The 25,338-nt window shown below is 45.6% G+C and overlaps 1 protein-coding gene across 2 annotated transcripts in view; it reads left to right on the forward strand.

Moving 5' to 3' along the window:
- Positions 1–25,338, forward strand: part of Vwa8 (von Willebrand factor A domain containing 8) — a 322,019-nt gene that overhangs the window by 294,207 nt on the left and 2,474 nt on the right. For both annotated transcript variants that reach the window (XM_029541466.1, XM_021203139.2), the window contains exons 39-44: positions 1,038–1,194; positions 5,041–5,149; positions 12,580–12,705; positions 14,837–14,995; positions 23,008–23,106; positions 23,984–24,222. In XM_029541466.1, the coding sequence (XP_029397326.1) occupies positions 1,038–1,194; positions 5,041–5,149; positions 12,580–12,705; positions 14,837–14,995; positions 23,008–23,106; positions 23,984–24,222 (889 nt within the window). The remainder of the gene's footprint in view (positions 1–1,037; positions 1,195–5,040; positions 5,150–12,579; positions 12,706–14,836; positions 14,996–23,007; positions 23,107–23,983; positions 24,223–25,338) is intronic.

Raw genomic sequence — 25,338 nt, forward strand, 5'->3', positions numbered from 1 at the left:
ATTGAGTTAAAACCAGATTCAAACTCAGTCTGTCTTAATTATTCAACCAGTTTGTAGTACAGTGCTAGACTGTGCAATATGGCACTGCCTCTCTAATACTGGATTCTCATTAAGTTCCCAAATTACATATGCATAAACAAAGGGGCCTGGTTGCTAGTTATCTAGGAGCAAGGATAATAAATCATTCATACAAAGGCCAAATGCGGCCAATAGATGTACATATTTTCTTTAGTCAACAAAATATTTTAAAATAATTTAAATTTGAACATACATTAGACCAAGCATTCCTCTGTAATTGTCTCTCTCCCTTTAAAATGCTACGTAGCTAGTTAGATGCCTTATAGGCATCTAACTTTCATTTTAGGATAAATAGCTCATGCGGCATTTCATGACGTGCAGTTACAGGCATGCAAACTTGGGCTTATTCAGAAACAACTGTTCTGAAGCTAATGATGTTTATCTGTTGAGCATTATTCAAAACATATCCATCGGCGTCAGTTCCTGGCTAAGCAAGTGATGTGAGGCCACAGAGATGTCATTCAGTTTCTCTGTGAATCATTTTCATTGTTTTCAAAACCAAAGACATTTTTATCTATATCTTGGTATTTTAGGGAAGGCCGATAACTAGAAGGAGAGTTACTCCTTTTTAACCAGTGGCTGTGCAATGCTCACAGTCACTGTCACAGGGCCACTCATTTAGGGCAGAAGAACAAGGACATCCAGCCATCACACAGTTAAGGAAAACTTACTGGGCTGCAAACAGTGCACAAAATCACTAATTCCCCCCCTACAAAGCAGAGACATCAGATGAATTGTTCAACTTGAATTTGGACTGAACCTTAACGTATATGCCGATCAGGATGGATGAAATAAAAGGAAAAGATATCCTACGCAGAGGCATCTTAGAGTTTGCACAAAGGTGGCGTGAAGCTTTTTCAGTTAATATTCTCACAGGACTGTCTTAGAGTCGTGATCTGACTTTTGATTTGTGGCCAGATTCTAGACATAACAACTGTATCCCCATGATTTCTTTTCAGGGGGAAGAGGCACTGCAGGTCTTGGTGGCAAAGGAGGTCCTTATCGCTTGGATGCAGGCCACCCAGTGTATCAAGTCTCTGAGGTGGAGAAAGATGCGGTTCCTGAGGATATCAAGAGAGCCGCAAGAGAGATGGCCCAGAAAGCATTTCAGCAGAGGTGAGTGTGCCTTGTACATCTAGATCAGTGCAGGTGAGTAGTACACACACACACACACACACACACACACACACACACACTCAAGGACTATGTCCTAGGATGATCCTGAGAAAGGTAAAATCTCTGGGCTGACATGAGACAGAGCCTGTCCTCACTTAGGGTTTGGAGATAAGAAAAGAGCCTAGAAATTCAAGTTGAGTGAGCCTTCAGGTTTCAGGTGTGCCCTGGCTGCCTTGGGCTCCTCTGATTGGCCCCCACTAGAAAGGAAGACTCCACAGGGTATTTTACTAGAGGTTCACATGTGCTCTTCAGCAAAAAGTGAAAAATCCCAAAGCAGCAGGGTGCACCTTTCACACCGAGGAGGGGCAGAGAGCAGACATGCATTTCTGGGCTCAGTGAAAGGAGCTGGGGCGGCCCGACAAACCATGTTGAAGAGTATGTGAGTTATGAAATTCCTCCCACGTAGAACATCTGGTATGTTCTCACATGCCGTGCTTTAACAGCCTACAAGTAAACAGCAGAGAACAATAGAGACAATAGAGACAAAAATGCAGGTCCAGCCGCCACACCCTCAGGGAAGCCCGCAAGCCTCTCACCCCTGTGGTACTGCAGCAGGTAAACTTCACGTGTCTGGGCGGTATGGCCCTCAGCCTCATCACTGACTTCTCTGGAGCCTCGGGCAGCTGCTCTGCCCTCACTGTGCCACGCTGCATCCATGGAAACGGGGAGCCCCCCACCCCCAGAGGTTGTGAGACTGGAAAACTTTAGGGATCAAAGTATGCATTTCTCAAAAGACGTGGAGCAAAGTCACGTCATAACGACAAGTCTTATTAGAATTAAAATTACTCGACATCTCATATGAAAAATAAAACTTCCTTTGAGAAAAAAAATAGAAATTAGGCATGCGTCATTCTCCTCTTCAATTAGTAAAGGGCTGTTACTGCCACGCCCCAGCCCTCGCAAGTGATTATCCAGTCTGAATCTGCCCACATGGTCATACAGAGTGCCCTAGCACATGAGCGTTCACAGGAGGCAGGAAGCCTTCACAGTGGCACTTAGCCATGAGTAAGCTAAAAAGATTGCTCCTCTCTGACTGCCACCACAACAAAAGCCCATCGGGACACTATGAAGAACCTCCAGGGAAAGGGGTCAAGGGTCACCAGTGATCCTAAGACAGCTGAAATGTACCTGCCCGTGAGGTGGTGAAGGGGAGAGAAAGAGATGACATACACAGAGACCCTGGGAAAGACAGCCCAGCAAAGCAAGAGCAAGCGCTGCCTTAGAAGTGGGCTTGCGACCCACCGGACGAGTATCTACACAGCACTGCCAAAAATATGTCTTAAACTTTTTCTTCTGGACCTTTTCAGGCCCAGCTGTAAATAAAAAGAACCCCTGCCCCCTTCCCACTCCCATATTTCACTTTGGATTGTTTAGAGCTAATCCAAGATATTATCTCATCTTGTCATAAATATTGCAGACTGTGTCTCTACACACAGCTAAATATGACAGAAATCCCACAACCCACTGATACATACATTCATTTCTATGGTAATAATTCTTTACTATCGTCTTGATTATAGAATGAGTCATGTGCACAGTGAGGTCAGGTCCGGATGCTCTTACAGCATCCTGTATCTTGTCTCCAACGCTGACCACTCTCTCCCATCTTATCACTTTCGGGGGAGATTGCTTCTCCCCTCCTCTCTAGGTTGCACGAGGACAGTGCCCGGAGTGGGGCAAACACACACAGAGAATGAGCAACACACGTGTGTGCAGGAGCCGGCTCTCACCTGTTGGTTCTTGTCCTATGATGGACTGACTAAGCAGTTAGTCTACCTAATGGTGAGCAGTTAGTCTCACCATTAGGTAGAAGTCTTCCCCGGTACAAAGAACCTCCCCACGTCATTCACAGCATTCAGTTAGCATTGATTTAAACCAGATATTAGCCCTGCACCTCAAGAACTGATCAATTGAAGCTGACTAATGGAGAGATACAAGCCAAAGACTTATAGATCACATCCAGAAATGTGTGACACCAGGGTAGTGGGTACAGGGAAGTGCTTGCACTGGCTCAAGCACACTTGGAAAAGCTGTCTGGTGGGGCGCTCGCTCGCTGGCTGTGGGTACTACACCCACCCCCACGTGCACAACTAAGCAGCTCCCCACAGTATATCTCAGCTTGTGTTCACTTTCCTCCTGACACTTGAATCCAAATTCTAGCATTTCAGTCTAACCTATAGAAGAAGTAACATAAGATCCCCAGACTCTTACATAATGGTAAATGCACCCTTTAAATGTGTACCAGCAGCAGCATGCTGTTTGTCCACATTGATCCCAGGCTTGTCTAACCCAGAGGTTAAAGTGCCCTTCTTTAGTCTTTCATTGCCCGCTTCAGCCTTCAACATTCAGACCGTATTATCCCCAGTGAGCGAGCATCCTCTGAGTGTTCTAGCGAAGGCTGACATAACCCAAAATATGATGTCCAGATTCCCTTGTAATTAAGTTGGCATGGGGTGGTTAGAGGTGCACAGTGATCACCCCAGAGACAGCTATGTAGCTAGAGCTAACTCTGATCTTTCCCAAGGCCGCTGTGCTCCAGGCGGCTTCCCAGCTCCTGAGTCCTCTGCTCTGTGTGTATTCATTCCCTCCTCCTTTCCCACCTACTGTGCTCCAAAGGCAAGCTCTGTCCACACAGTTCCCACTTGGTACTTATCTGAGTTCTTTGAGAAAGCGCATTTGACTGCCTAGACATGAGGTGGTGTGTGGCATATCCTACAGTGTTCATTGTTCCCTGCTTCTGTTCCCTAAAAACTGTAGCTATAGCCTGACCTAGTGAAGCTTACCGAGAACTCAGGCTGCGGAGACTACACACAAGAGCTGTTGTTAGGAGCGGAGGTCTCGTGCACAGATTCCTGTCTGTTCTTTAGAACAGTGAGCTAATAGGATTTAGAAGGACATCTTGGCATGTCACCTTGAGGGGACGGCATTGGATATTAGAGTGGCTTTGTCTATATTTACTTTTCGATAGCCAGTGCTTTCAAAGTATTACATAACAGTGTATTGAGTGTCACTGTGTATCAGGCACTGTGCTAAGTATTGAAGACTCAGAAAGTAAGACGTGGTCTTATTACATACACACACGGAGTCCTGAGCTTCCACCGTTCTGATTTTCCCCAGAGTTTTGTCTGAGACTGAAGAATAGAAACCACTCATTCTCCCTCATTTGAGGGAGCGTTAAATGTACTTTGTATGTAATTTCAGCCATGCATATAGGTTCTCTGCCTATACACACAAACACAAAAAAACTGAGACAATTGTGCCATGTATGCTTAGGCGTTTGAGAGATGCATTCCATATTTTTTGTCCTGGTATCATCACCTTTAATATTTATAGACATGCACAGAAATGTGTGTTAAATTAGTATACTGTGGCTGTCACACTGGAAAACCCAAGGCCATTCACTTACAAAAAGACCCCCTTGCTTAGGATTAGCTTTAGATGGCTGTGGTCTGCTTTGATTTTAAATTCAGTATCTGTGAGTCCAAAAGGCATTGAGTCTCCTGGAACTGCAGTTACAGTTGGTTGTGAGCCACCTGGCAGGACTGTTTTCACAAGAGATGTCACCATATATGATGTACAGTTTGTTCATCAATTAGCAGTGGACTTGGAGCATTACCCTCCTTTGAATCTAGGGACATCGCTGGTGACATCATTTCTTGCTTTTTCTCCTCAAAGTCAGTATGAGTCACCAAGAAGTTGTTAGAGGTCCTGTCATTGTGCAAGCAAGTGTAACAGACCCACACAAACATGACATAAGCGGGTGTCATCTTCCCCCTCTGGTTTCAGACTAAAGGAGATCCAGATGAGCGAGTATGACGCTGCAACCTACGAGCGGTTTTCAAGTGCTGTCCAGCGGCAGGTGCATGCCCTCCGCATCATCCTGGATAATCTACAGGTAACCTTTCTCCATGGGCAAAAAGAGGACTTACACCAAAACTGCTGGAGAAAACTATCTGAGCACTAATGAGCCAACCAGAAAGAGTCATTTCAGGGTTGACACCCCAAGCTGTGAACCCAACCCTATGATCTTCTTAGTGGAGTTCTCCAAGGGAAAATATGTGACCTCACCTTTTTCTTCCTGTCCAGGAAGCAGTGATTTTACCAATGACCCTCCCAGGCAGACAGTGACTTCCTGACTCCCCTCAGGGAAGATCTGTGTACATCTCACCTCTCCTGGAAGTTCACAAATAGAACTAACTCTCCCTCCCTCCCTGTAAATCATTTTATGGCCACTGAAGAAGGGGGGGGAGAGATCAGACAGGGTGTGCTTTCTCTCTGTCCCCTGCACCCGCCTCTTCCTGCCCTCCTCTCGCCCTGTATTGCCCCAGCTCCTTGCTGTTCCACAGGCTCTCAGTGCCTCAGGACTGGTGGGCACTGGTCCAGCTTTTTAAAATATCAAGATACTTCAATATTTCCTAAGTAGAGACGATTCTGTCCAGTCTGTTACCTAAATGACACATTACTTTGTCCAAGGAGACAGACTCATCATTTTAGGGAAAGGGTGGGGTGAGGAGGTCTCACCTGCACTGAAGTCTTATGCATCCTTCCTATGGAGGGCTTGGTTCCCTTCCGCTCAGTCTGTCTTCATCACTGTTCTTTCAAAGGAATGCTCCCATGCTTTGTTAGATGTTAGAGTGTGGGATGCACTTTTAATCTTCTGTTTTAACCCAACACTCGGAGACTTCATTTTTATCATTACTATTTCTTATGTATCTGTGTGTCTGTATGAGTGAATGTCATGTGTGTGCAGTGTGCAGAGACCAGAAGAGGGCACTGGATCCCTTGGAGCCAGAATTTTGGCTGTTGTGTGTCCCCTGATGAGGGAACACTGTCTTCTGGGAAAGCACCAAGAGCCCTAACTGCTGAGCCATCTCACCAGCCTAAGTCTTCGTGGTTAAAGTTCTGAAGTTCACGCCCAGAGGAAAGCGCTCCTCAGAGAATTGACCAGATACCCAGTTTAGAAGTCTAGCTGAGGCGGTCCTCACAATCTTCCATGGAATATGGATATTTTGCCCCTATTTTATAAAGAAGGAAATTTAAGACTTCACAGACAATGCAGTTTCCTGGGTTGTGTAGCCAATGAAGCAGCTGTCTGAGCCCAAGTCAGGCTTCTATTATCTGCCGGGTCCTTGTCACCTTCCTCAACCTTGTTGGTCCATTCCATGGGCAATTCTTTTTCATAATACATTTCATACCATCAGCCAGATGCCAACACAACATTTGCCTGTGTTCCCTTACTGAATCTTTAAGCCATAGGGGAGTTATTTTTTGGTGGGCTTTCTAATCCACAAGTCATAGTCCTGAGGCTGCTTATCTTGGCCATAGCTACTGGGCAAGAATGGATAGGGCCTCGTGTAAACTATAAAACTGCAGATTGTGGCCATAACAAGAAGGCTTTGATTTGGCCCCTTCCTGCCATCTTCAGCTAGTCCTGTGTGACTCTGAGTAACTAACCCCCCCTGCAGCTGTTTTGACACTGCTGTGTAATACCAGTAACCATGGGTGTTTCCCCAGTGAGTGTACAAAGTGTGGCCAGAAACGATCAAGATGGTTTTCCAGAGCTCAACTTTAAGCCCACACAGTTTTGACTCCATTCAGCATGGACTAATGCTTTTATAATAGCCAAAATTACTGAGAAATGTTATTAAACTTGAATACAAAATACAGGCCCCTCAGGGATTGGGGTCATGGACTTTTAGGCACAGGCTGACCTCAGACTTGACCTCTGCCTCCTCGGACCTGAGATTATAGGCACACACAACAACTAGCTTCTGGCTCCTGTTTTCTCTTAGACGTCTTTTGGACGTCTGTGTATGAACATCACAGCTATAAAATATAAACACCACTGCTAGACAGTGGTAGTGCACACCTTTAATCCCAGCATGCAGGAGGCAAAGACAGGCAGATCTCTGCAAGTTCAAGGCCAGCCTGGTCGACAGAGCAAATTCCAGGACAACCAGGGCTGTTACACAGAGAAACCATGCCTTGAAAACCAAGCAAACAAAAAAATACAAACACCAAATGTCTTTGTCCAATTGCTGTGCTAGATTCTAAATGCTTTCTGTCATTCTCTATGACCTGTGACGTCCAGTAACAGATGTCTGTAGACTGAAAGCAGTTTTTAAAGCTATCATCTAGACAGAAGAAACACCTGGAGAAAGGACTTACATGGCCACCAGGCCGGATGGAAAACACAGAGTCCAGAATGACTCAGGCTTGGTGTCTTGGTGTCTGGAGAAAACATGAGAGAGCGAGCAAGACTGGCTGTATTTTGTCACCTCTGAGGAGCCAGGAAGGTTCTGGGAAAAGACTGATGCTGTTCTGTCTTCAGAATGTGGCAGAGCCATCTAGGAGAAGAACCCAGAGAGAAAGATAGAAGCCAGGAACCAAATCATGAAGTAATCTGAATAGTTCAGATAAGAAGTGACAGGAACCTGAGATAGGGAAATTAGTGTGAAAATGGAGAAGATGAGACAAGCTTGGGTTCAGAGGAAGGACAGGAGGATAGTAGCTGAGGGACAGGAGGACAGTGCCTGAGGAGCCCTGGAAGACAAAGGTACGACTTGTGAGGAAGGCAGCTGTTTTCCCTGGACACTGGTGTGTTTTCTCACTCTTGGGACACCTGACAACAATGCAGGCATGGCACTTAAAGGATTTAATACGCAAACCTGTGTTCAGGAACAGAGTTGGGCCAGCATGGAGCTATGGATGTCTGTGTCTGTGGTTCTGTTGTTGCTTATACTGGGGTAGCCCAGGTCAAGAGAGAGGAAAGGTGTCTTGGGGTTTTACAGCTGTGAACAGACATCATGATCAAGCCAACTCTTACAAGGAAAACATTTAATTGGGGCTGGCTTACAGGTTCAGAGGTTCAGTCCATTATCATCAAGATGGACACATGGCAGCATCCAGGCAGGCATGGTGCAGGAGCTGAGAGTTCTACATCTCCATTGGGAGGCTGCTAGGAGGAGAGTCTCAAAGCCCACACCCAAAGTGACATGCCTCCTTCATCAAGGTCACACCTGCTTCAACAACGCCACATCTGTGAAGTGTCACTCTATGGGCCAAGCATATTCAAACCACCACAGAAGGGGAAAGTTTTTACAAATCTGTCTATGTTTCAGGGAAGCCAGCAAAGAGCACCTTCCCTTTTCTTAGCACATCTGTAACTCATCTGTCAGTGCAATGTCAACCTTGTATGCAAGCCAGACAGAGTCCTGATTTCCAGGCTATTGAACAATGATTATCTAACCAGACTGGAGAACCATGGTTACCTAACCTGGCCCTTGCCAGGTATGGTTAATCTTGATTGCCAACTTGACTGGTCCTCAAGTCAACCTAGAGGCCAGCCTCTGGACACACCTGTGGGGGACCATCTTGATCGTGTGAGCCAAGATGGAAGACCCACCCTCTGTGAGTGGCACTGTTTTTGTCTGGGATCCTGAGCTGGAGGAGCAGAGAAGCTGGGCTAGGCAGCAGCAAGCAATCACTATTCTCTAGTGCTTGGCTATGGCTGTGTGTAACCAGCTGCTCCAGGCTCCTACCAGTATGGCCCCCTTTCTTTGATGGACTGTACCCTTGACCTGAAAGACAGAGCAAACCCTTTCTCCCATAAGGTGCTTTAGTCAGAGTATTTTACCACAGCAACAGGAAAAGGAATAACAGTGAGTAACACTAAAGTGGTTGAAAAATAAAAAGCTACTTTTACTATTTCACTAAAAAGTAAATTGTAGAGCCTTTCAATGCTGTCCAGGGACAGGTCGATATGGCAGTGTTCTTCATTCCCATTGTAACTTAAAGGGAAACTTACAGTGTCTGTCTGGAGCCTTTGATGTTCTGCAATGAAGGAGGAGGATGTCCTCAGCTTCCTTGCCAAAGGAACCCTCCTAGGTGGCACCAGCCCTGACTTTCAAATGGAGCAATACATATGCGAAAGGAAAAGTGACAATATCTACATCATAAATCTAAAGAAGGACCCAGGAGAGGCTAATTTAAAACTTTCTTAAATTAGGCGCCCCTATATAGCAGCCTTCACTATACTAATTTTTCTAAGGTTTTTAAAAATTCTGTATGTTTGTTTATGCATGTAAGTGCAGTCCATGTAGAGGTCAGAAATAGGCATCAGATCCCCCTGGAACTGGAATTATGGGTTGCTGTGAGCACTTGACAAGTGTGCTGGAAACCAAATGTGAGTTTTCTGCAAGAGCACTGGGTGCTCTAACCATTGAAGCACCTCTCCAGCCCTGTATGGTAATGTGTAAAGTAACAAACCACAGTGTTCTAGTCACTTTATTACAGCAAGAGCGCTACAGATGTGATGGTTCATTTCTTCTGATGCTGAATAATATTCCATTGCCAGAATATACCACAGTTTACCCATTTATATCTCAGTTGCTTCCAAGGTTTTGCAGTTATGCATAAAACATCATGTATAATTTTTTTGTGTGTGTAGATGCAAGTTTCTTACTTGTTGTGTAAATACCAAGGCTTGCAGTTGCTGGATTATGAGAGTGAGTTTTGTTTTACAAGAAACTGCCAAACTGTCTTCACAAGTGGCTGTAGCAGCCCCACCGGCAGTAAGCGTTCATTTGCTCAGCCCTTCCTCGCCCACACTTGGTGTTGTCAGCGTCTTGGATCCAGGCCATTCCTAGGCATAGGATGATATCTCATAGCTGTTTTAATCTAATGATGGAGAATGTCAGACTTGCGCTCACATGTACAGTTGAGCAGGCCCCACAGCAAAGAAGGCACACTGGTACTAATTTGTTGCCCTTTAAGAAGACTTACTTTTTGAGACTCATGTATATGATGTATTTTGATCATATACCACACACACACACACACACACACACACACACACACACACACCTTCCTCTGAACTCCTTCCTCTTGGCAGGTTCCCTCCAGCTTTGTGTCTTGTTAGAGACCCTTGAGTTTACCAGGGGTGGCTTATGTGGCGATCAATGGCTGTGGGGTTATTGCTGGTCTGTGAGCAACTTGCCAGTGGCTGTAGGAGCCAGTAACTCCTCAGGATAGAGGTGGGACCTCACTAGCCCTGCTCCCACCCATGATGGGGTGTTGAAAGCCCATCATGCTGTTAGTCTGTGCATGCAATGGCCGTGTCATTTCATAACACCCATCCCACCCTTCAGCTCAGACATTCTTTCAGCTCTCCCTACTGTGCTTTGTTCCCTGAGCCTTAAACATGGAGACATAGATGTCCCCCATACAGTGAGCATTCAGTGGTGCCTCGGCATTAACTGCCACCACAATAAGAAGTTCTCTGACCAAGGCTGAGGGCAGCACTAATCTATGACTATAATAGTAAGAATGTAATTTGATAATATGCCCATTTAGCATAACAGATTTTCCCATAGGTTTTGCCCATTTATAACTTTTTAGAACATGGGTTTTAAGAGAATTTTAAATATTTGGAGTATCATTCCTTTATCAAAATTATAGATGAATAATTACATATTAATGTAAATATGAAATAAACCTGTAGGGGGGAGAGAGAAAAAAAAAAGAAACCTGTAGATAACCAACATGGATATTTTAATCCTGGTGGGCAGTTGGCCCACGTGTATATTCTTGGCAAGAATTCCATGAGTGGGCAGAAATAGGGTATCCTGGCACAAAGCTCAAATCATGGAAAGTCTTGGTAAGATATGTAGCTACCAGTGACAGGAAGGTGGGCAAATATAAACTTTGAGCCGTCATTCCCACAATCTTCTCTGGCCACCACCCCTGAACCAGGGATGGGGCCTTGGCTCCTGTTGTTCCGGTAACTGGTTGCAGGCCTGGCATTGCTGGGCATCGCTACAAAGGACTGACTCTCACATGGTTAGCCATTAGGGAAATAAAGAAAAAGTGGATGTGGCATAGTTGCAGTAGCTAGCTATCATCAAAATGGTTGAATTCTTAAGCTGGGCTCAGGAGGAATATGGGATCTGTACTGGTCTAAAATTGTATGTCATGTTAGGTAACAGAGGCACCACTGTTAAGCATTTACTCATTAATCTTCATAAATCATAGGTAGTGACCTGAGGCTTTCCCACCCACCCTGTTAGCTGCTGCATGGCCATGTTAGGCCGGCATGATTTCACTCTTGTGCCAAATCAGGTTCTTTTAGTGAATTTTTAATGCCTACCACGGCTATAGAAAACTAAATTTAAACCTCCTCCTGTCACCATAAAGGAAACAAAAAATATTCTAATTCCATTCTTCCCCATATTTTTATATTTCTGAGACAGAGTGTGTCTTAAAGTCTGGTTCATATTCCCAAAGCTCCTTTAGCAGAGATCCTAATGTAGCTGCGGTCATGGGCTCTCATAAGTATGCACCTTCCTTGGGATGTTAGGGTTTGTCTTAGTCAGTTAGGGTTTCTGTTACTACGATGAAACATCATAACCAGAAGCAACATGCGGAAGAAAGGGTTTGTCTGGCTTATACCTCTACATCACTATTAAGACAGGAAATCAAACAGGGCAGGAACTACTGCTGAGGCAATGGCAGGGTGCTGCTTACTGGCTTGCTCAGCCTGCCTTCTTACCAGCCCAGGGGTGGTACCACCCACAATGAGCTGGGCTCTCCCCCATCAGTCACTAGGAAGATATCCTGCAGACTGTCTACAGCCTCATCCTTCAGAGGCATTTGTTTAGGTTCCTTCCTCTCAGATGTCTTTAGCTTGTGTCAGGCTGACATAAAACTATCCATCACAGAGTTCTTTATCCTTTACCTGTCTGCTTGGGCTCTCTGGCATAGTTGTAAGTTACCGTGGCAAAACCTGCTGTGGAAGTGCCTTCCAAAATGTTCAGACGCTTTCCAGATCTAGAAAAGCAGAGAGCCATGTGTGGACAGACATCCCACCCTCTCCAGCTGTGCCAGTCTACACACAAAATTCCCATCCAGAAGGGAGACGGCCAAAGATCAGCTCACAGACTCTGTCACCGTTAACAAGTTCAAGCTGATTATTTTGTTACCTAATAAATCTTCTGTACCAGAAAATCCATAAGAAATACGTCATCATTACATTTCCAGACATTGAACTTTCCCTTGGGGTTCATTTGCATACTGTCTTCCTGTTCGTATGTCCTCTGTGCGAGTTCTTTGTATTGTTCCATGTGTTAAAACAATTACAGCTGAGAAACCACACTCCAAAGGCCTTCCTTATAAGCAGAGCAGAGGCCATGTGACCGCATTCTTGCAGAGACCTCACTGACTGATAGGATCCCAGTGTGTTTCCTGTTATTCATGTAAGAAAGTGTGTCAAAGAACTGTAGCACTAAGTACGTAAAGATTCATGTGCGTTTGTTTGTGACATTGCAGGCTAAAGGCAAAGAAAGACAGTGGCTACGACACCAAGCTACTGGAGAACTAGACGACGCCAAGATCATCGATGGGCTGGCTGGAGAAAAGTCCATCTACAAACGTCGGGGTGATCTGGAACCCCAGGTAAATAATGGGGAACCCCGAGCCTCAGATCCACATAGTTCAGCCTTCTGTAGAGAGTTCATGAGTTGTGTCAAAACACCATTAACCCAAAATATGCAACTACAGAAAACATTATGGAAGACAGATTTTTTTTTAAAAGTCTCATCAAGACATGGAACACGTACACAAGATAGAATAATATTAAGAACAGCCAATGCAAGAGCCAGGCATGGTGATGCACTCTTGTAATCCTGACAATCAAGAGTCAGAGGTTGAAACCAGCCTGAAATACAAAGTAAGCCCAGGACAGCCAGGGCTACATAAAGACATCCTTTCTCAAAACAGCAACAAAATCAGCACAAAGGTAGGGTGAGCTTTAACCAAATCTACAGGAGTTAACACCAGGGTTCATTCAGACCTAAGGTTCAACCAAGCAAAGCAAGGGAATAAATACTAAAACTGGAAGATGCTTGTTTATAGAGCAAAAAAGGGTAATTCATGGTGCTATGGTCTTAAGTGGAGGGGAAGCCAACCTTCCTACCATAGTCCAGCTACCTCAAAGAAGAAACCAAGAACAAACACTGCCCACCAGCCCTGCACCAGCCAGTAGCCAGAAAGCCAGGAGCTACCTATGCGACCACCTCCAGGTCCATCCACTCCCCAGATGCAGACTGGGTGCTCTGTAGGTGTGGGGATGGGAGATGCCCTTCTGCTTGTGAATCCAGAGGATTCTTCAGAAGAGAGAAACAGAGCAGTCATACGGTCTCCTGCTCTTCTGGAACTGTACCAGTCTGTGTCCGTCACATGCCTTCAATTTGTAGGACACAAGGAATTCTCTCTTAAGTTACAGTAATTGTAGTAAATAAGTATTCACCAGACTGTGGCAACATGGTCAACTATTGAATCCTAGTGAACTTTGGGGTTCCCTATCACCCTGAATAATCAAAACTGGTGAGTAGCCACCGGGAGCCAGGGCACAGCGAGCGAGGACAGGAGTGTCACTCTGTAAAGTTTGCTCAGAGTGGATCTGGTGGTAATTTGGGAGGTCTTATTTCTGTGTCATTGCCATGAGTCAACAGCTGCTTTCTGTGACTCACTGTGGTCAGCAAGTGTGCGGACACATCTGTGAGTTAGTCATGCACACGTGTGTGCCACGCTGCTTCTAATCAGGGCACACTCAACACGGTTTAAAGGAATGTATAAAATTTGCTTCCTATTGTTATTCTCTAAACATCCATGATATCTTAAGTTATTTTTCCTGTATATATGCATATATGTGATATATACAAACACACACACACACACACACACACACATATGGGGAGGAGGTGTGCATGCCACAGCAGTTCTATGGAAGCCTGAGGACAGCTTGTGGGAGTCAGTTCTCCCCTCTCCCATGTAGTCAGGCTCCACGGCAAGTCCCTTAGCCACCAAGCCACTTCACCGAGCCATCTCACCACCCTCTACAGGATTTTCTTGAAATTATTAGTTCTGCCTATCATTTTTCATGCATGCCAGCAAGTATATAATAATAGAATAATCTGGAATTTTTCTTATTTATTGTTACTGACAATTAAAAAAAAAAAAGTGCAATGGCAGATATGGGCCCCAAGCTGAACTCTTAAGATTTCACATTTTAATCAGTGATTTTTGCCAGATCGCAGCTCAGTGCCACTTTAACTGCCAAGAAAAGAAAAGAGTTCATCAACCAGAAGAAAACCCCAAAGCTCTAAAGAGACATTCTGAAAATGCTTACGTTCTTTGCCAGACCCCCTCTCACATAACCGTGATGTAGCAGTCTGGCATTTCTTCAGCCTAGGTGAAAAATGACCTTCAAGTGACTGCATAATAAAACAAATGAAGCTCCCCTCTAGCTACACACTTCTCCCCAGGGCTTCTATCCTCCCAGGCTGGCATTTCTAAAATGCATTATCTTTAAGTTGTCAACCTCTGGAGGGCAGCTTTACCGCATCCCAGAGGCAGCTCCTTTCCTTGTGCTCCTGACAGCCAGTCTGACATCTGCTTACTAGGGTACAGCCATCACCTCCACCCTCTGGGACAGTCCTGTGCAGATCTGCCCACCTAAGGTTGACACCTCAGAGCCTGGGCGAGAAGCCAGCTGACCATTGTTTTCTGCCATCCCCTCCCTCAGCTGGGTAGCCCACAACAGAAGCCCAAGCGCCTGCGCCTGGTGGTGGACGTCTCCGGCAGCATGTACCGCTTCAATGGGGTGGATCGCCGGCTAGAGCGCTCAATGGAGGCGGTGTGCATGGTCATGGAAGCCTTCGAGAACTATGAGGAGAAATTCAAGGTAATGGTTCCAATGGTAGAGCTTCATTGGTCACTTAGGGTCAGTACTGGAAAGGTGGATACAGACTCCATCCAGAGCTCAGGCATCATTCTCTCAGCAGCAGGGAACATGGCCGCTGCTTCACCTGTTCTAACAGTAACATAACTGAAGGGCCTGGTAACCTCTAGTTCCCACAGAGAAAAGCACTGTAACATATAAGTTATGTGATATTAAACCACAAGGTTTCCTGGAAACCCTGAAGCCTGTTCTCGTTTTCCTGGGCATCCCCATCGAGTGCCTCTGAGCGCTGACATCCCATCACCAGCCAAGGTCTGCACACAGCATCCTGTGCTGTGACTCCCTTTCCCTGTGAGCAGTGAGCAGTCAATAATATGCAGCTGGCATGGCGATTCACCTGAGAGGAAGCTGCCTTCTGCTCAAACCGTTTCCAGCTTGTTATTGTTCAGTTTGCTATCAAACCCCCATGCCAGAGGTCTGAGGATAGGGAGGGAATTCCTGTTCTACAGTGTTGCCAGCCAGTAGGAGCCAACTCATCTGCTTGTGATTGTCCATTGAAAACACAGGCATCAGAGCAGATAACTTGACCACCGTGCCGGAGAGAGCCGTGGTGTGTACAGATATTGTGAAGGGCACACAACCTAAACATGTGAACTCTAGATTCTGTACTGGATAAAACAATCCTTGAGGAACAGACAGTCTCAAATCCATTGCCATTTAAGCAGGCACCACACCTGTACCTGAAGACTGTGCCTCAGGCCATGGCTCTGTATTATGCAAAAACCAGAGACCAGTTGACTTCCCTTTTCCCTCGGGCTCCTTGTGAAGGGTGCAGTCCACTGGCTCTCCTGGGGTTCCTGTGTAAGTTCCTGAGAGAATGGCCTTTCTGAGCTCAGTGGGGGGCAGTGGGCAGCATCCAGCAGTGGCTACCGCGGGGCTACAAGGCTCTGCACAGTACAGGGGTGCAGTACAGGGGTACAGTACAGGGGTGTTACGCATCTAACACACAGCTGAGCACAAGAAAGCGCTGCTTTCCTTCACAACAGCAACGCTATCCCTCGTGGTCACCGAAGCCCGGGGAACTATGTAAGAGTCCCTCTTGGCTCTATTGTAGTTGCCAGCAACCCCAGAGCCCCAATCAGACTCACTCTGACAGGGTGAGGACAGGACGAGGGAAGTCTGGGACGCTTCTGAGCAGCATTGCACAGCTTCTAAGACACACTCCTTCCTCCTGTGGGAGCCAGAGGTGGGCAGCCTTTTACAGCTCACTCTCCGTGCTCCCTGCCCTGAGAAGCCATTCAGACTTTCCATCTCTTGACCCTCCTGAACCTCATATGTGATTGCATCTGGGTTTTGGGGGGGGGTTTTTGTTTTGTTTTGTTTTAATAGAAAATGTTTATTTAAACCATTTTGACCACTGGTTGGCTAGACAGCCATGGGTCAGCATAAATAGCCACATCTCACCTAATGTTCAAAAGCATTGAAGCTGCCCCAGCGTCCCCTCACAAGCTCTTTCCAGGCCTTCCCTCCGTGCTTGTGTACTGGAGACTGTCCTGTTGCTGCCACCCCTATCACACATCTTGAGAGTTGATTGGCTACGGGCTTCCCAGGCCCCCTCTGTAGAGAACAGAGGAGTGATGGAGTCCCATATTCCGTGAGGTCTTCTCCTGCTCCTAACTAGGGTACATGCGGGTACACAGGTGCCCTGGAGGGTACATGAGGAGTAGGCACACACAGTACCGAGGAGGAAGAATGGGACTGAGGCTCCGTCTCTCAGACTCCGCCTGCATGCCTGCATTTTCATCTCTTTTTAGAAATACTTGATATTCTTTATATCATTATTCCCAGCCACTTAGTCTGTCTGCGCGTTTAATTTCTTGTTTATGCAAGAAGAGTAAGGTCCAGCAATGACTCCTGGGTAAATAGATGATGGTTTGTAGAATATTCAGGATGGCACCACCCGGTTGGTATCTTTGGGGATTGGCAGTGCGATCTAAAGCTCCTGCCTGAGTTCCAGACAGTTCTTAATTCAGTCTTCTGCAGCTAGCCCTGGACTCTGCATGTGCTTGGCAGCCTTCAGAGGTGCCGGCTGGGGAGGGGGTCTGCAGGCTGCCTATGCCTCTTGGCACCTGTGTGTGTTGTGTCTGGCTAGAGCTCTGTGCCTTCTGGGTCGTTATAGTCTGGACGGGAGGAGGCTCACTTACAGGCCTCACCCCCACTCTCTCCCACATTAGCACAACCCATGCCAAACCACAGGGACCCTCAAGCACGAGCGGTACTGAGACGGAACCCTAACTCAGCAGTGTGACATTCACTAAGCCACTTGGAGTCTTTAAAGTACCTCAGAGTGTTCGGCCACATGACTCCACAGATTCCCAGGATGGCACAATTTACAGACAGCCAACAGCAACTCCTCCAAGCTGGAACCAGCACCGTCCCTGCCGGTCACACAGTACGTAGGCAGGATGCTAACGATTCCATCAACTGTGATTTCCGGCAGGGAGTTTCTCCTTTCCTTCATTCTGTTTGTTCTTTTCTCCAAGCTCCCAGGAGTCATCAGTGTCATCTTAAAATAGACTTTCTTTTCAAAAGCTCTTGATGTCCTGACAGTTTTTTTCAGACTGTTCTTCCACTAAACATTCAAACAATGCTACCAGAAAATGGATTTGTTCTCTCACTCAGAAATTGGGCTTTGGAGAGACAGTAATGTAAATTGTTTCATTTTATTGTTTCCATGAAGGCATGTAAGTCAGGCAGACAGTATGAAAGGAAGCCTGGGGGAAGCATGTGGGGTTCAGGCACCCCATGTCTCCTGCACTACCCAAAGAGCTCCACTTATGCTGCACAATGTTGCATAAAGTGGACTTCATAGAGTTGATTCTGTTGCTAAGAAAGAGTTGGGGATGCAGCTTCGGTGGTAAAGAGTGTGACAAACACCATGACCAAAGGATTTAGAGAGTAAAAGCTTATGTGGCTTACATTTCCCAGTCACTGTCCACGGAGGGAAGCCAGGGCAGCCACCATGGAAGCCTACTGCTCACTTAGGCTCAGCTTCCCTGTACAGCCCAGGTCCGCCCGTTGCAGTATGGCATCTACAGTGGGCGGGGCCCTCTCCTCACTCAGGACAATCTCTCACAGACATGACCCTGACCAGGCCGATCTAGGCAATTCTTCAGCAGAGGTCCACTCTTCCTAGGTTAACAGTAAATTCTATTCAGGCCCCGTAGCCTATGCAGGCCCTAGGTTCTATCCTCAATTCTGCAAAAACTAAAGACAGAAAAGAAACCCATTTCTAGAACCATACTGAACTTTTGCTTCTCACCAACTCCAAGGGCTTTCCCTCTGTAGATGGTGTGATGGGTCCTCACGGCACACGTATGAAACAGGCTCCCCTCGACAGATGAAGACAAGACACAATACATACGTGTTCCTCAAACACGCTGGTTTTCATTCCGTTAACTGTCATAGAACCTTGTGTCTGGGCATTATTTTCATCAACCTCTTTCTACAGATGAGAAAGCCAAGGTTCAAAAAGGTTAAATACTTGGCCCGAGGTCACACTGCTAAATGTGAAACACCAGCTTCTGACCCCTACCCCCACCCCACTGGGGATCTTTCTTACTTATTCTGTCCTATTTCTTGGATCTGTTTTACATATGCCCAAACGTATGCAAAAAATCATTCAAAAGTAAAAGCATTTTATTATCATCTCCTACTCTTACTATGCCGCCACACACAGGTGGTGTAATAGACACGGCTTCTTTGAAGATCTCAGTCAGGAAGGCTACATTACTTCCCAGAAGGTTAGAAAAAGATATGACTCATAGAGACACACTTAGCTGAGTGTCTGTAATTACGCCTTTCCCAATGCCTTAAGAATGTTCTTTGAGTTTAAATATGGAGACCAGTCAACCTATTAGGCTTGGGCTTTGAATATATCTATATTATCACCCAGAGATGGGACTCAACAAAAAACTGCACAAAGTTTGCTGAGACCATCAGAACTGACTCAGTAACTGATGTAGAAATATTAGCCATGAAAACAAAAACATTTAAGAATAGGTGTAGGACTAGCTTGAGGAGTCAGTATTTCTCTGTGGTAACTTGAATTAATAGATGAATTTAGAGATAACACTAAATCGGCCTTAGGAAAGGCGGACAGCAGCTCCCAGCATCGGTGCTAATACCCATAGTGGAGCTGGTTAAGAGACTCTAAGATGAGCCTTGTGAAGATGCTGGTCATGTGGGGAGACCAAAGCAAGTCCTGACCATCTTCATCATTAAATGAACTGCGCTCTCCACCTGCCCCTTCCATGGCCCTGGGAAGTGGTCAGACAGATATCAGCCCTCTTTGTCAGAGAGAAGAAGTGATTTACAAGCAGGTACATTAGAGGCCATCTAAACTAGCATCTCTCACAAGGCAGGAAGGAACTTTGGAAAGGTTAAGCGCCTCGCTCTAAGTCAAAAAGCTTTTCATGTCCAAGCCATGTCACACCTCGACTTTGAGAACACTGTTCTCTTTATATTGACTTCCCTAATAGGAAGCAGGGCTAACCGGATATGGTAGATTAGTAACTCACATATACCCCAGGGCTCTGGAAACACCTCCCTTGACCTATTCAATCACTCATTCACTGAGTCCTTGCTGGCCATAGTATTGCCATTTTAGAACAGAATTCACATGTCAGTGTTCACACCAGCCTCAGATATCACCACATACCAACTTACAATGAGAAGGCAAATAAAGCATAGCCTATACCCAGACCAGCACTTGATGCTCCTCCCTACACAGTGGAAGCCTCGGTCATGTTCACACACTCGCCAACAGCTCTGTGCGTTTCCTCTGCACACTGCCTTAAAATTCTGGAGAAATGGTAAATTTCTCTCCTGGTCGAGACTCAGGTCTGTTTTTGTTATACCTCTCTCTAAAGGAATGAGGTTTTCAAAACACATCCAGGAAAAGTGGGGTCCAAACAAATTGTAAAGCAAAGAAGCATTAGAGGGGGCCTCTCGGTTTGAGGGCTTCAGAAGAGCTGTCATTTAATATTTATGCTGAGGGCTTAATTTCCAGGACACCTTGCAAGCCACATAGAAAAATTACAGCCTAGATGCCGGGAGGGTGACAGGAACAAGGGGGCTCTTGTTTATTGTCCTGTGCTGCTCCTGGAAGCTCATGTGTGGCCTGTCCTGCGGATTCCATGATGGTTCTGGCAAGGCCCAGCTTGGGTGAGTAGCAGAGTCAAGGGTTAGAGTCCAGCTGGCTGAGATGTGCTCTCCCGTTATCCTGGCACTGAGTGACTGAGGCAGGAGGATCATGAGTTTGAAGTTACCCTGGGCTCACACGAATAATAGCAAAGTTAGTTTATGTATGTTTTCCTTAAACTCAGACAGTTTTAAGGATAAATGAATTACTGTTTTTAAACACATTGGGATACATGGGTGAAGGCCAACCTGGCCCCGGCCATTAGCAGCTGATTGCTCAGAGTCCCAATCATCCCTTTAAAAGCAGGGAAAGCAGAATCACTCCTAGTCCTCTTACCCCAGTGCAGCATGGGAGTCTGCTGCTTCCCTCTGTGTAAGCCTCTCTTATAGATACCTCAGCAGCGCATCATAAAAGCAGCCTGGTGGTACAGGCTGTGTCCAGCTATGCAGGCAAAGGTTTGCAGGTTCAAAAACCACCTGGATACACAGTGAGTTCAAGGCTAACCTAGAAGACAAAGTAAGACCTCTCAAAATAAAAAGAGTTCTGGAGATAAAACACATTGGGAAAGCATTTGCCTAGCACATTCAGGGCCCCGGGTTCAATCCCCAGTAATGCAAAAAGAGAGGTGGGGTGGGGAAGGGAGGCTGCGAAGTTTACAATCATCCATCAGCCCTGCTCTGTCCAGGCCCTTACAGGGGAAGTGCACACAGACCTAGGGCCGGGCCTTCTTACAACTTCTAACTACCCTGATGAGTGACCCACCTTCACTCTCTGGTCCTTTGTGGGCCTTTCTTAGGTCTGCCTTCCTAGGGAAGTCTTAGCTGGTATAAGCATACCAGGATCTGAAGGGGCAGCCAGGCGGGACCACAGGCAAGAACTGTGCATACTGCTGCGTTCTGCAAGCTTCAAGAAGGCCACAAACTAATAATTTGATCCTGGCTCTACAGGTCCTTAAGATGTAACATTTTCAAAGTAGGAGATAAGGACATGTTTAACCTATAACAAAGTTTCTAGTTTTCAAAGGTGTAAACATCCTTTGTAGACCTCTGGTTGTGTCCTGGTCCTGGGGGTGAGGGCTCGGTTTTCCCTCCCACCCTCCCCACCGAACAGTGTGGTCACACCCCAGTGCCATTCATCTTTCCTAGACAGCCTCGCCCACTTCCTGTTTTAATGGCTCAGGTACTTTCACCAGGAATAGTTCTGCTTCCCATTTCAGACGTGGCAGCCTCAACGATGTTATTTTGTATTTGTGATCTGGCTTAGGAAAAAACAGTGTTCTAGTTTCTGGACTGTAAAAGAATGTAGCCCACACACAAAAGGCAAGCTGCTTTTTACCCCAAGTTGATTACAAGTTCTCCTTATTCTACAGTAAACATGCGCAGAAACTAACCGTGCAGAGATGACTCACTTAAGAACATCATCTGCACCTTTGCAGATGGGCAAAGGCTTGCCTTCCCCCTTAACACCTAGTGCTGGGTATGCAGGAGGGTTCTGGAGAAGAGCTGTTGGTTAATGCTGGATTGGCAGATATCCCAAATGTGCCCTGAAGTCTTCACCCTCAAACATACACTGTTTTTCTTGTAGATTCCTCAGTTTCCCCAGTGTCCCAGCCTTCATGTAATTACAAAATGTCTCTAATAGAGGGTTCAGAGAAACCGACTCCTAGATAATTTACCTCTGGCTGCTTCTCAGATCTTGTGGCAGAGCACCTGACTCCGACACTAGGCTTCTCTCGACAGTCAGTACTTCATGTGCCTGGGAGATAGGGAGTTAATAAGTGCTTCCTAAATTGAAAGCTAGATGCCATATAGTAATAAGTGGAAAAGCAGATTATTCAGTCACATGATCAATATCAGCCAAAGTTATGCTGGTGCTGGCGGATTCTGTGACTCTGCTGCTGGCTATGTCTGTCAGAAGGAACTAAATACCTGAGAGAGTCTATCAGAGTGTATCTTCAGAGATTATCTTGAACACAATTGTGGATAATTTTTGCCTTCTCTGTACTTTAATTTCTTTGAATACTGTTTTACCTTTAGAAACAGAAGAGAACTAGAAATTGTTCTCTGGGCAAAGGTCTGCTTCAGGCTGAGCTTGTTGGTAGAAATGAGTTGCTTGGAATGGTGACAGAGGTCCCTAATTTCCTGCTGACTCTCCGCTTCTGGGGGCCACAGACACTAGTGTCTGTGACCTTGTCTATCTGCGTCACAGTTAACTCCCTCATGTCAGATCTCCCTGAAGCTTCAAATCTATCTTCCCCTCCTACCAGCAGCCATGATAGAGCCTTTAAAAGGAGCTCTGTGATTAGATTAGGCCCACTCAATAACTCCTCTTTTGATTAACTCACAGTCAAGCAAACTTAATTACATCGGCAGAATCCTTTTTGTCATGGAAGTTAATGCAATCATATGTGATATCCCATTATGTTTACCAGACAAGACCGCAGTTATGGGAGTGTAGAGAGCAGGCATGAGGCAACTGGAATCCCCAGAGCCCCTTTGAAGTCTGCCCAACACTGTGTGTGCTTCTTACAAAGTCTCCCTTGAAGTGTACACATGGAATTTGGGACAGCCACTAAAGTCCCCTTCATATCTGTTTCTAGGGGGCAGAGATCTCAAAAGAAGGTGGACCCAAACAGAATGAGTCCAAAAACGTTTGCTTTGTTGATAGCACACATCTGCCTCTCTTGTCTTTCTGCATTCTTTTATGACCAAATATTGAACAACTAGGAACATTTCAGAGTTGGGGATCTGTAGCACCAATGACTGTTCTGTTACTCACCGACTTCTCAACTCTCCAACTCTCTTGCATGTAGTACGACATCGCTGGACACTCGGGAGATGGCTACAACATTAAGCTCGTTCCAGTTAACAAAATCCCCAAGAACAATAAGCAGAGACTAGAAATTCTGAAGGTAAATACATCGTTCCTTCTACATTGTGAGAATTTCTATCAGATTAGATACAAACAAGGACTCGCTGAAGAAGCAACAGAGATCTCAAGCAACAGACAGAAACCACCTTTCTTGCTTAACACCCTGTTTCCACCATCTAAAGTGAAATGTTCTCTATATGTTTTCGGAGTACTCATTGTTTTATCAGGTTTGAACAGCTGAGATCAGAATTCCATAGTCACACAGGCTCAGTAGAAAGGAAAAAGAGGGCGGGCGTGGTGGCGCACGCACGCCTTTAATCCCAGCACTCGGAAGGCAGAGGCAGGCGGATTTCTGAGTTGGAGGCCAGCCTGGTCTACAAAGTGAGTTCCAGGATAGCCAGGGCTACAAATAAACCCTGTACCCCCCAAAAACAAAACAAGACAAAAAAGGAAAAAGAAATGGCTCCTTTTAGGGCACTCTATATTTCAAATTTTATATTTCTGTTGCTAATTTTGAGTGATAAATTCAGTCTCACATACTTAAACCTGCAGGAGGCACCGCGATCTTAAAGCAGATTTCCTCCTTTGCCACAGGAAGCAGCGGTCAGCACGGGATTAGCTTGTTTACTGGAAATTCAGCTCGCTCCTGATTTTGCTCCTACATCTTGCCCCCTCTTCCAGATGACACCAACTACATATTTTCTTACTTTAAATAGAAGGTTGAATTGTAAAAGTGTCAATTGTGAACATTTGGGAACATTGCCTGTTTCTAAGAAAAGTCAACCCCATACAACTCTCTTCCTGTGCCCTGTTGTCTCTCAGCACATAATCTAAAAGCAGGCAGTCTGTCAGTACAAAAATGTTTGTTGAAAAGGAGATGCTCATCTGTGGTCTCTGTGCCCACCTCTTACCTGCAGACGATGCATGCGCACTCTCAGTTCTGCATGAGTGGGGACCACACACTCGAGGGGACAGAACACGCCATCAAGGACATTACCACAGAAGAAGCTGATGAGTACTTTGTCATCATCTTAAGTGATGCAAATCTGTCCCGATACGGAATAAACCCGGCCCGCTTTGCCCAGATCCTGACGAGTGATCCTCAAGTAAACGCCTTCGCCATTTTTATCGGCTCTTTGGGGGACCAGGCAGCCAGGTGAGTATTGCAGCAGCACAGAGCAGATGTAATAAATATCTGGCATGTGTTGTTCCTCGAACCTCAGCCTGAGGGGCTGGGGAGGGCAGGGGAAACAGCCCAGAGTGTCTACCCTCAAGCAGCTAAGGGCATACGTGGGCTCACAATGCCCTGGCTTGTTCGGATAAGCAATCATAGTTTTGACGGAACATAATAGGGGTTTTTGGACAAGATTTATAATTGTAATTGTTTTTATAAAATAAGTATTTACCAAATTGATTTTTTCACAAATAGATTAGACAGTATTTTATAGATTAAACACTTTACAGGGACCACCAAGCCCAATCTCATCAGGTCATTTCAAATCATACTCAAAATAGTAAATATAGCTCAGTGGGGTAATAGCTTGGTGGTAGACCGCTTGCCTAGCACGCGTAACACTTCACATTCAGTTCCAAATATTGCCAAAAACAAAAAATAAAGGACACCAACAATATTAAATTCCCTAGCATAACAGAAACTGTACTTGTCTGTATGCAATGTGTGTCTATTTGCTGTGTGCAAACAGACATCATCTCAGGCACTGTTCTGACACTCTGTCACTGTCACTGCAAAGAGACACTATGACCAAGGCTACTTTTATAAAGAAAGCATTTCCCTGGGGGCTTGTGCACAGTGTCAGTGGGTGAGTCTGTGAGCCTCAGGGTCGGAAGCAGACAGGTGTGGCACTGGCGCAGGAGAGTGAGCTTTACATCTTCATCTCCTGGCAGCAGACAGAGAGAAACAGACACACTGGGTCTGGCATGGAGTTTTGAAGCTTCAAAGCACACCTCCAGTGGCACTCTTCCTCAACAAGTCCACACCTCCTAATCCTTCCCACCAACCGAGGACCAAGCTTGGAAATATATGAACCTATGGGGCTATCCTCATTCAAACTACCACAGACATACAGAGACTTACATATGCACATGCATACAAATATACAAACATTTTATATATATATATATATATATATATATATATATATATATATATATACTTCTATATATATCCATAAACAAACTTCCATAACTAACATGAGTATATATTTAGACATGTGTGTATATATATGCAAAAGTATATATGCCTACATATAGA

The sequence above is a fragment of the Mus pahari genome, chromosome 8 (genome assembly GCF_900095145.1).
Source record: "Mus pahari chromosome 8, PAHARI_EIJ_v1.1, whole genome shotgun sequence".
In the NCBI taxonomy this organism is placed as follows: Eukaryota; Metazoa; Chordata; class Mammalia; order Rodentia; family Muridae; genus Mus; species Mus pahari.